Source organism: Thamnophis sirtalis, unplaced genomic scaffold (genome assembly GCF_051295495.1).
Source record: "Thamnophis sirtalis isolate CommonGarterSnake01/CBP01778 unplaced genomic scaffold, rThaSir2_p1.2 scaffold_6, whole genome shotgun sequence".
NCBI classification, from domain to species: domain Eukaryota; kingdom Metazoa; phylum Chordata; class Lepidosauria; order Squamata; family Natricidae; genus Thamnophis; species Thamnophis sirtalis.
The window spans coordinates 65,125,066-65,137,167 of record NW_028261386.1 but is presented as its reverse complement, the minus strand read 5'-3'; the positions used below and the strand labels follow the sequence as shown (position 1 = coordinate 65,137,167).

The 12,102-nt window shown below is 38.5% G+C and overlaps 1 protein-coding gene across 10 annotated transcripts; it reads left to right on the top strand.

Moving 5' to 3' along the window:
- Positions 1-903: 903 nt before the first annotated feature.
- Positions 904-8,952, top strand: ZBTB18 (zinc finger and BTB domain containing 18). Of its 10 annotated transcripts, none has more exons than XM_087718015.1 (3): positions 904-1,328; positions 3,614-3,696; positions 5,434-8,952. In XM_087718015.1, exons 2-3 carry the CDS (start codon positions 3,684-3,686, stop codon positions 7,014-7,016), a joined length of 1,596 nt encoding a protein of 531 aa, XP_087574141.1. In that variant the 5' UTR covers positions 904-1,328; positions 3,614-3,683; the 3' UTR covers positions 7,017-8,952. The 10 variants fall into 10 exon arrangements, with proteins under 10 accessions (XP_087574141.1, XP_013912729.1, XP_013912728.1 ...); XM_014057253.2 differs by having other exon boundaries at positions 910-1,328; positions 3,640-3,696; XM_087718018.1 differs by lacking the exon at positions 904-1,328 and adding an exon at positions 1,397-1,413 and having other exon boundaries at positions 3,640-3,696.
- Positions 8,953-12,102: the final 3,150 nt, after the last annotated feature.

Below are 12,102 nucleotides of genomic sequence, written 5' to 3'. Positions count from 1 at the left end.
CGTAGAGTACAATCATACTCGTTTTACTCTAATAAAAATAACTTCTACTGCTTTAAGAACTCCGCAAGACAAATACCAGGCATTCCCTCGGTTTTCTTGTAAGAGGAAAAGCTCAACGGTCGCATTTCTGCCTTCCCGAGAGAAGTGCATCTGCGAAGCTTATGAGAAATTATTCTCAAATTGTTAAGCAAGAGTCATAAAAAGGCTGGGAGGAAACCCAGACTTCCGTGCAGCACAAAGGCGGTACAGCAAGTCCTCTGAACCATTAAAAAGTGACGAGAAGTTAAATGGCAGAAAAGCAACTTTAAAAAGCCGTTGGGCAGAAGAAAAAAGCTCGTCAAGTTATGGGGTGTTTCCCCCCCCTCCGCTGTTTTGCAAAAAATTAAAAACAAATGAGCGGACACATCTGGCGGAGAAGCCCTCGTGACGAGTAGCCCAGCAACAGCAAGCGCTACGGAACCGCCAGCAAGTCTCCAAGCTCAGGCAGCCTCCAGGCAGGCCTCGCCTTTCACTCGTGTAACCCTCAGCCTATCCCACCAGAGACCCATAGCCATTATTCCCCACCATGCACCGCGCCCAGGGAGAAAAGAGGCAGCCCGCCCGAGGCCCGCTCCTCCCGAGGCCGAGGAGACTGCAGTGAAGAAGCGCGAAGGACGCGCGGACTGACCCGGGACTACAAAACCCCGCCCCTTTCTCAATCATCGGCAACACGCCTGTGGAGCCAATAAGCCCACCCCGAAAACGCTGATTAGCCACAACGGTGAGCTCGCTTCGCTTCCTTCCCTTGCCATTGGGCGGCCTTCCATTGTCGATCAACGACTTTCTTCCTTGCCGATTGGGCGAGGCAGCGCCGTGAGCCAGCTGCGCTGTCAGTCAGGGAAACTGCTCGGGGAAGGAAGGGAAGGGAAGAGGGAGGGGAGGGAAGGAAACATCTGGCTGCCGCAGCCCGGGCCCCGTCTGTGCCGCCGCCGCCGCGCGTGCTCCTGCGCTGTGTGCGCCTGACTCCCCGCCCCCTCTCCCTCCCTCCCTCCCTCCCGCTCCGCCGGCCCGGGATCCTCCGGGGCGCTGCCATGGGGCGCCGCTGAGACAGCGCGGGGAGCCCCCCTCGCTCCCTCCCCTACCTTCCTCTCCCCATTGCCCCGCTCGCGTTATCCCGCTTTGGTGGCCCCTCACTCACTCGCGGACTTGGAGGGGGGGAGGAAGAGGAACGAGCGGGACGCCGGGCGGGGAGTCGGGGCGCCCGCAGCGGCGGAGGGGGCGGTGGCGGCCGAAGGAGGAAGCGGCGCAGGGAGGAGGATCGCGGCTGGGACCTGGGGCCGCTCCAGAGTGTGAGTCCCGGGGCTGACCCCGCGGGGACTGGGCGGAGAGGGGCGGCCGGGTGCGCGGAAGCTGTCCCGTGTTGCTAAGGAAGGAGTAAGAGCCGCAGGTTGCTTGTTGTGCTGGGGTTGCCGCGGGGGGGAGGTGTGGGGGAATATGAGGTTGTTATGGGACAACTGGCAGCTTTGGGGCAAGTGGCACCGAGGACGGGGCGTGCAGATGTCAGGAAGAGAGAAGGGTGCCTTGAGTCACCCTGAAGAGCCGCTTAAAGTGAGCTGATCTGGGTGAGGGGGGGAGGGGGGGTTAACAGGTGGAGAAAAGGAGGGGATCGGTGGGATGCGAAGTTGGGGAGGAAGGGAGGAGAGACATAGCCTCATTTTGTTTTGAACGAGCCCGTAAAGACCGACGGGGACAGGTTAGAGAGGAGGGTCCGGGTTTAATGGGCTGGAGAGCGAACAGCTTGTTTTGGATGATAATAGTCTCAAGTGGACTTAGATGTGTATCCTGGACGGGTCTTTCATAAGAGGAGTGGAAGAGAGTAAGCTTCAGAGCTGATTTTGTAACTGCAGGAGAGAGAATAAAGAGCAGTTCCGAGTAAGTTTGCAAGGTTCAGAGTTTACAGCCTCCCTTGCAGTATGGGAGATGGAGGGGGGATTTGCAGGGGAATTGGGCTGAGCTTGGGAGCAGATGGGGGAGCAGAGAGGGAGTCCTTTGTGTGTGGCAGAGGCTGTGCAGTGTGTGTTTTGTCTCAAGCTCAAAAGGTCAGAAGGGGTAGGTGATGTGGAGAGCAGTGCAGCTGTGGAGACAAGGCAGGGTGGATGCGAGAGATTTGTTCCCTCCCAGAACACTTATGTTCTGTTCTTCCTCCTTACTTTCCTTTTGTTGTTCCATTGACTACTATTCCTGTATTTGCCTGCTTCCTTCTTTCCTGTATCTGCTGCTTTCCACGACTGTGCATTTACTTGCTTAATCTTAACACACTTTGCAGTATGTCAGGAGTTAAATGAAGTTATAGCTGACTTAATCTTCAAGTTGGTGTCACTTTCTATGAAAGGTGAAAGGGGAAAATTACAATTGGGTCATCTGCCATGCTGTGTTTGCCTCATATTCACCCAGAACTTTTACTTTATTTATAAAATTCTATTAAGAACAGTGTCAAAACAGAAATTGCTTGAATTAACCAGCTACCATAGTAAAATGAGATAGGGGGAGAGTTATGAGTAAATGGTGCAGAAAACTTTGTTAATTAAACATTGTCTGTGGCCTAAGACTGGCAAGCTGGATACTTGTCTATTCTGCTGGGCTGAACAGCTTGTTTCATTTTAGTTTATTTCCCGATTACTCACAGCATTTTCCTGTGAAGTTAAGAGAGGTCATTACATTTTTTCCATTCTCAAAATAGATTTCATACATGCATACGGAATAAAAATTGTAATTTTGAAGTGCATGATAATATTTTTGCCTTACTAATGAGTAGCAAACTTTGTATTCAGTTTCACGCCACATATAAAACAGGCTTTATATGATAACACTCATTGAAATAATTGCACTTTTTACAAATTTATTACAAGGAGGGGAATATTACTATTATTTCTGATCTTGTATTTGCAGTAGTATGACCTATAAAACACATTGAGCATGTAGATGACTTTTAAGTGCCCACAAAAGTGCTCCTATTGTACATAAAAATTTAAGGAATTATTACATCATTAGTAAGTAAAATGAGTTAACATACAATTGCATTGATATTTATATATATAAAGTTTTTCTAAGTCTGTCCTTTCTAAATTGATAGAAAAGATTAACTGAATATCAAGATAAATACGTTGGGTAAAATGAATTGCTTAAAATGAACCTCTGGGTTCAGTAAAATGGATGGGTAAGTTCTCAATAGAAAAAAAAATCCTCCAAAGTTATGACAGAAGGGTTTCTATACTGTACATGCAATGAAGCCCCATATGTCTAAGGGTTTTTTTTTCTTTACTTTTCTCTGTTAGAAAGTTTTGAAAAAAAGAGACTTTGAAGTATTTTGTTTATACTAACAGACAAGAAAAGTTCTCCTAAGAAAAAGCTGGTGGAAGGAGTGTAGAGGAGTAGCATATGGCATTAAAAGGAGCACAGCTGGAGGTAACATTTCCATCTGAACATGATGTCAGAGCAGCTGACAGCCTGCCATCCCTCAGCCTTTTATTCTAACACACAGACAGGGAGTGAGTGTGTTTGCAGATCTGTGTGTAGGGAAGGTATCTCATTCCTCTCTAACATCATCTCCACTTTGCATCTGTCTCTTTCTTAGTCTGCTTTTTTCCACCGATCTAACAGACCCGGAGCCAGCAAGACTCGGACAAAAGGACTTAATCAGGTTTATGTGTGCTAAAGGTAGGAACAGCAGGAGGCTAGCTACAGTGTGCTTCTCTCTTGATGTTTGTTTATTTAATTTCCAAACAAAAATCCCATTACTTGTTTAATGATGTTTAGGAAAAAATAAGTAGGGTTCATTGAAAAGGGAATAACAGTTTCTATTGTAATTAAGACTTTAAATACATGTTGATGCATTTGTTCCTGTGCAGTGATATTAAAATAACTATTTAAATGATGTAGTTCTCCTGTTTTTATTATGAGCACTTGAAAAAATAATTTATAGTTTAGGGAATCATTTTGGTATTGCAATTATGATGGCTATTCTAAGAGTACTGTTTCTAAAAGTAAAAATAAGATTTGGAAAATGATACATTGATTGAAATGAAATATATATATATATATATATATATATATATATATATATATATATATAATGAATATGTATGACGGTTTATACTATTCATATTTATGCTTTGCCCAAGCCATTGAGGGATCTTGAAATCTATAGCCCCCCCTCCCCTTTGGGGAAAAAAAAGGACTTGAATGTTTATGCAACTTTAGGATCCCACCTACCTTGAAACTAACTTAGTCAGTTTCACCTTATTTTTCCCCCCCTGGAAATATATTAAAGTTTATTTCAGTACAACAATAACTGAAAGAAGGGTTTTGTTTTCACGACTAATTTAGAACTTGTAGATTTGAGCTGCCTGAATTGGCCAGACAGCTGTAATCGCACTCCTCTATTCTTAATCTCTTTATCTGGGCAGCAGCTGCCATATGGCCACAGTCAGCTGGATCAGATGTTTATAAGCTTCCTTCTTCGTCCCTCTCTGTCCTTTCAGCCTCCTAATTTGATCACAGCTACCTTGTGAGCTGCCCTCCAATCTTTATTTTTAGCCCTCTTAAGGATTAGGATTGATGTTGGCTGTGGGGCACTTAAAGTGATTGTATTGTAAATCTTCTTGCTTTATTCTAGCAGTAGAATATACTTTGGACCAGAGTGTAACTTTAAGAACATATAATGCCCAAAAGATGCAGCAGCTGTATGTAACTAGTTTAGCACAACTTCAGTTGTAAGTAGTAGAAAATAAAGAAGATACTTAAAATGTTTATGTAGAAAATGCTAATGCTCATTTTGAATGGTTACACAATGACCCCAAGGGGAGAAAAGATTACTGAATTATGCTGAAATTGTTTCAACTGATATGCAGCAATAACATAGGACCGTCTTAATAGAAGAGCCTTAATTTTTTTTAAAAAGCAATTTATATAAAGAGTTTGCATTTTTGTGCATTTTTAAAGGGGGATATCTTGTAATCAGTTATTTTGTTAGAAAAAGAAAATGGAAAAACTGGCATTCACAGATGAGGCCAGCGATGATCTGTGCCAAGAGAGTTTAGAAGCCATTGTCATCTTAATCAGTTAAGATTAGTTTTTAACCCCCCCCTTTCTAGGATTAAATAAATTATATCAGAGATACCTGCTTCTGAATTCAAATAGGAAAAGGCTGTTGTAACTTTCAAGTTCTGATTATTCATTTTCATCTGCAGCCCCCAGTCAGTTTCTTTACGGTTAACAAAACCGTTAATAGAGAACTCTTAGAGTTACAAAAAGTGATTAACAGAAAGTCATACTATCTTAATGTATTTCCGTTTCTCTACAGAGCATTACTTCGGATCTTTGTATCCATTGCCGTATTATCAAATGTAGCCAATGAATATTTCCAGTGTTTAATTACATTTTTGTTGCTTCTAGGTTATGAAGACAGCATGGAGTTCCCTGACCACAGCCGGCATTTACTACAGTGTCTGAGGGAACAGAGGCATCAAGGTTTCCTTTGTGACTGCACTGTTCTGGTAGGAGATGCCCAATTTCGAGCACACAGAGCTGTACTGGCTTCATGCAGCATGTACTTCCACCTATTTTACAAGGACCAGCTGGACAAAAGAGACATTGTTCATCTGAACAGCGACATTGTTACAGCCCCAGCTTTCGCTCTCCTACTTGAATTCATGTATGAAGGGAAACTCCAATTCAAAGATTTGCCCATTGAAGACGTGCTCGCAGCTGCCAGTTACCTTCACATGTACGACATTGTTAAAGTTTGCAAAAAGAAACTAAAAGAAAAAGCCACCACTGAGGCAGACAGTACTAAAAAGGAAGAAGATGCCTCAAGTTGTTCGGACAAAGTGGAGAGTCTTTCTGACGGCAGTAGCCACATTGCAGGAGACATACCCAGTGATGAAGATGAAGGGGAAGATGAAAAACTGAGCATCCTGCCCAGCAAAAGGGACTTAACATCTGAGCCTGGAAACATGTGGATGAGATTGCCCTCGGACTCCGGAATGATTCCCCAGAGCGGTGGGGAACCAGACACACATGCAACAGCAGCTGGGAAAACAGTAGCCAGCCCCTGCAGCTCAACAGAGTCTTTGTCCCAGAGGTCTGTCACCTCCATGAGGGATTCAACAGATGTTGACTGTGTCCTGGACTTGTCTGTGAAGTCAAGCCTTTCTGGAGTTGAGAATTTGAACAATTCGTATTTCTCTTCACAGGATATGATGCGAAACAACTTGGTGCAGGTGAAGGTGGAAAAAGAGGCATCCTGTGATGAGAGTGATGTTGGCACTAATGACTATGACATGGAGCATAGCACTGTGAAAGAAAGTGTGAGCACTAATAACAGGGTACCATATGAGCCAGCCCATCTGGCTCCTATGAGAGACGATTCTGTTTTGAGGGAACTAGATAGAGAGGACAAAGCCAGTGATGATGAAATCATAACTCCAGAGAATGAGAGAGTTCAGGTGGAAGGGAGCATGGACAGCAGTCTGCTCCCTTATGTCTCCAACATACTTAACCCTGCAGGTCAAATTTTTATGTGCCCCCTCTGCAACAAAGTCTTTCCTAGTCCCCACATCCTGCAGATTCATTTAAGTACGCACTTTCGAGAGCAGGACGGGATCCGCAGTAAGCCTGCCGCTGATGTCAATGTCCCAACCTGTTCCTTGTGTGGTAAGACTTTTTCTTGCATGTACACTTTGAAACGTCACGAGAGGACTCATTCAGGTGAAAAACCATACACTTGTACTCAGTGTGGAAAGAGCTTCCAGTATTCCCACAATCTGAGCCGCCATGCCGTAGTTCACACACGGGAGAAGCCACACGCTTGTAAGTGGTGTGAGCGGAGGTTCACCCAGTCTGGAGACCTTTACAGGCATATTCGGAAGTTTCACTGTGAACTAGTGAACTCGTTGTCTGTCAAAAGTGAAGCACTGAGCTTACCTACTGTCAGAGACTGGACATTAGAAGATAGCTCTCAAGAACTTTGGAAATAGAATTTTATATATATAATTAATATATATATATATATATATATATATATAAATAAATAAATCTATATAGTTGTGGTACAGTCTAAAAGCAGTCTTGTTTCCTTAAACTAACAAAGTTTGGCCATTAGCTTGTTTTATGCACTTTAAAGCAGCATGAACATTTCACTACTTAGTGTTCTGATAATGAACTATAGAAATAAGACAAATAAACTTCATAAAACCTTCCCGTCTCCCCACCAAGTAAGTACTTCTTTTAAAAATAACTGCAATTGAACCAGAGCGATTGTTAGAGTCTATTTAACATTATTTACAACATTGCATCATTTCAATCTCCACTTAAATCAGTAGTCTCCAGGTTTTTTTTTTAATCACTTTAGTTAAATTTTTTATACTGCATGCATCTTTTCTAGCTCAGGGAAACCTGAATGCTTTTAGACCCAAGCGATATGATTTCTAAATGACTGGAGTATCAATTTTTCAAAAGTGATTGTTATTATGTTGTAATTTGTAAACTACAAAAGTTCCCACAATGAAAAAAGAATTTTTGAAAATACACTGGAATCACGGGGACTCTGAAGGTGTGCTTGGGATGAAAAGAGGATGTTGCATTTTCAGCAGTTGTAAACTGCATTTAAAATGTGAATTACTGTTATATACTGTAATTGATTAAAAGGGTTGGGGGGTGTCAAAGAAATTGACAAGTTGTGTTAATGCTCTAAGTTGAGTCTTGGAAAGTAAATATTAATGCTACAGAAATGCATGCATTTCGGTATATTTTTGTCTTTGTTTGCATTGTATAACTTTAATGAGTGATTTTAAAAACTTATTTAATTTTTAGTAAGAAAAAGCACCAGGAAAAAAAACCTGGTGTTATGAAGAACATAAATGCACTGCTTTTATTTTATATAATTTAAATTAATTGCCCATTGTCTTTAAGTTGAACAAACGCTATATGTTGATTTTAGCTATGTAAAGGAAGATAGTAATGTTTACAGACTTAGAGATTTGCATGTGCAGTGAACATTTATTTAAAAAATGATTGCACAAACCCATGCCAGCTCCAACCTTAGATGAATATACTTAACCCATGTGAGCATTTTTAGAATTCCTGCTGCACAAATAAACAATAGGTGTTCATTTTATTCACCCCTTCAAAAGATTCTATGGAGTGAAAAAGCCCCAGGCTAAAAGAACTAAAAACCTTGATTGACATGGGACAGGGTGGGGAGGTGGTGGGAGAAAAGTTGGGGGAGGGTTTGTGAACTGTGTATCCAAACAGCAAAGACTGCAGCCTGACGTGTGGTTTTAATGATCAACACATAGGGCAAAAGCATTTTGCACAGTGTTTGTTTTCCTGTCTTGCACTTACAAATAAGGTCTATGAGAGTAGCATGGAAAATGTTTTTTTTTCTGCTTTTGTTTAGAATTTGATCGCCTTAACTACTGTAAACATAGCCTATTTTTGTGCTTAAGAAACTGAATGGAAAACTCCATTGTGTATTGCTGGACTGTTTTGGAAATATTTTGGTCAAATGTATATTAATTTGGCTGTAATGGCATTTAAAACAAAAAAAGCTGTGAAAATGGCCTTGGAGCATTATTTTTAGTTACTTGAACATTCTCTAGGTTTTAAAAAATCATTGTTTTTATTTAGAAAAGACAATCAGTGTCTGAAAAAAATGGACTACTTATGCTTTTTTATTCTTTTGTGGACATGAGTGATTGTTGGGGGGGTTAGGTTGCCCTTTAGTTTCACATTTTTTTTACTTTTTGGTTTTAAAAATTAGACTGACATCTAGCCTTGACAATCATAGTATGTTTTATTTTCATGAGGGGGAGGGGAATAACTTATAATGCTGTTTAGTTTTGTACTATTGGTGTGTTGGTGAATTTTTAAATTGTGTGCTAACTGCAATAAATTATACATACTGAGAAATCATTTAGTTGTCTTCTCCCCTTTTTAAAAGAAAAAAATTGTAAAATGTTATACATACTTAATCTTTTTCTGCAGTTTCCTCTTGCTGTATGGAATAAGCTTGCAGTTTGAAAGGGATCTCAAGCAAAATGGTTTCCATTAAGCAAATGCTACTAATGCTGTATTTCTTAAAAAAAAAACCCTGATCATAGCAACTATTTTTCCCCCTACAGGTTCCTAAATAAAAAGCTAGGGTAAGTAATATTCTGAGTTTTATGGAAGCACAAACTTCAAAGTCCAAATGTAAATTCTGCATCTATATCTAATTAATATTAATGTGAAAATAAGAATGGGGCAAAGGGGAAAAATGGCAGTTTGAAGAAATGACTGTATAGTGAGGCAGCTACAAAACTAAAATAATAGTTATTCCAAATCACATGCACGCAAATTATATCAGTAGATGGTCGGCTTGTTTTTCTTTCATAGATGCACTTATTCCTGCCAGAGCAACTTATAAGTAGCCTTTAATTTGACAGACTAGTTTCTTAGGATGTTCCCAATGAAAGCTCTGCAATATAATTTTCAGTTTGGATCAAAACAAATGTACACATCAACCAGTGAGCCTAATCTCTATTATTTACAAGATGGTTCATAACAATATTGACAAATTAAATACCCACAAATGATCTCATTCATTTAATGCAACATCCATAGAGTTTAATAGTTCACTTTGTGATAGATTGGTCTCACTATTGATGGATATTTTTAAAATGCATGACAGACATAAAAAAAACCTTCATATCACAAGGTTGGATACATCTGAAAACTTCATTTTTGGGCTTTGGGCTTGCTTTTTGTGAATTTTAAGGCAATGTACAGAAAATAAAATTCAGATTGTCATTTCCCCAGTAAGACATGAAAACTCTGAAGGAATTTATATCATTTCAAGTTTTCCCTACTTGAAATGTATGGATAGTTAAGGTGCTTAGAACTTACTTTGGGATATAATTTTAGAATTCACTACTTCTGACAATAAGAGATCGGCTTAATTTATTCATATTAGCATCTTTCTCCACAGGGCTGTAAAAATAAAGGGAATATGTGAATTCAACAAATTTGGCTATATTACATATACTGCAATTGAAATATAAATTCGCATGATCATCTGCGTATGAACGTATAAGATAATAAAATGAACCTCTCCTCCCATAAGACATGCTTTCTCTTTTAGCTTGTAATAACCTAATCTGTGTGACAGAATTTCTAGGGTGCGACAGTAACAGTTAACACCTTGGTATAAACTGTAACAAAGAATGCTTAGTAGATTTTTTTGGTAAATCCCAACAGCTTTTTGAATTCCAATAGAATAGATTTCGATACTGTAAATCAGATGAGATTCAATTACACTGAATTGTACATTGTTGTAATCATGAAAATCAGTTGGTGAATTTGTATAATGTTGCAACTTTTAGTTCAATGACTAAATTTTGAGCAAACCCTGTAATTTTGTTTTGGGATACATCATATCACGGGGGGGGGGGAATCCCATTGCTTTGGTTATTGTTTTATATTTCTTAAATGTGAAATAAAGAGACTGCTGCACACATGTGTAATATGGTACATGCCTGTTCTTGTGCACATGTGCCAATACATATGGTATACAGAGTAAGTAGTATTAGAAAGCAATTCACAGCTAACCTGTGATAAAAGTTGATACGTTCAAAAAGTATTAACCATTGTATTTACTTTGTTAGCTCTTTTACAAGCAGCTGCATTTCTTCAGGAAGTCTGCTTGGGTTCATTTTTCCTCCTAAAGTAATTGCTTTTAGCATCATATCTTATGTTGCAACCTTTTAAGTATGTTTTTGCGTATTTTGTTTCTTTTTTGCTATTTTAGCTCTACCTATGAACCTCTTAAAAACTATATAACACAAATCAAATGCTCTGCCAGATCAAGGTAAAATGGGGGGATGGCGTGAACAGCTGTTTTAAATGGAAATTTAAATGTATGCATACTTGTATTTTTATTCCTGAAGCATGAATGGCGTATTTGGGTTACCACACATGCATGTTATTTTTTTTTCCTGGAAATCATTTTTTTTTTTAGAATAATCATGAAAAGTTGTTCTCCAAAATTCTTCTATAACAAATAAGATTAAAAAAAATAAAGGATAGGTGAAGAGAAAAAAATCTATTAACCTTTTACAGTTTGTCCCTGTAGCCCACTGAAATCTTATATTTAATACAATTAGGAAAATTTTAACACATTCAAATTTTTTTTCTTATAGAATAATTGTTCTGAAACAATTTTTTTGTTATAGAATAATGTTTATAATATATATTTAAGTTATAATATACAACATTATAGAAAAATGGCTTTAGCCATGTCTCTTTTTATAAATACTTTTCACATTATTTCCTTTTACAACATTACAGTATCTAAATCAAAAACAATATTGTATTGTATAGTCCAATCCCAGAGTCACAAAGTTGACTCTATCACTATCATTAAGGTAATACTCTTCTAAAAGTTTTGTTGATGGCAGATTTTGATACAGAATTAGGTTATAAAAAACATTGCTTAGAAATCTTGAGGATTTTAAGTACTATCAGTATTCTGCTCAATAATGTTACAAGTTCATTTGTTATCTATATTCTAAATTGTGAGTACAAGAAGTATCTAGCAGAACACTGCTTTTTATTTTCTGATTAGGATTCTTTTTTATTCTGTCATAGTTTTTGAACCTGTAACTATGGATAAACGTATAGTTATTAAAAGAAATGCATAGCATTTTCAGAGTACTGCATATTTTAATGCAGCATTTTGCTATTGAGAAAGGAAATGAAACTATACATTTTGTACTGATAATTCTTCTAATGTATAGAATTTTGATAAATATCAACTGAACAAGAGACACATATAGCACTTTTAAATAATAGTTATAATTTTAAAAGAATTTTAGAATTTTAGCAAACGTAACATGCATTTTATATAATTTAGTTTAAACTAAATTGTATTCATTTATGATGTATGTCAAAGTATAGATTGATCAAATTTTCTTTCTACTCTAGTGAATAAAACTCAGACAAATACTGAATAAATATAACCAAGATATATATATATATATATATATATATATATATATATATATATATATATATATATATATATAT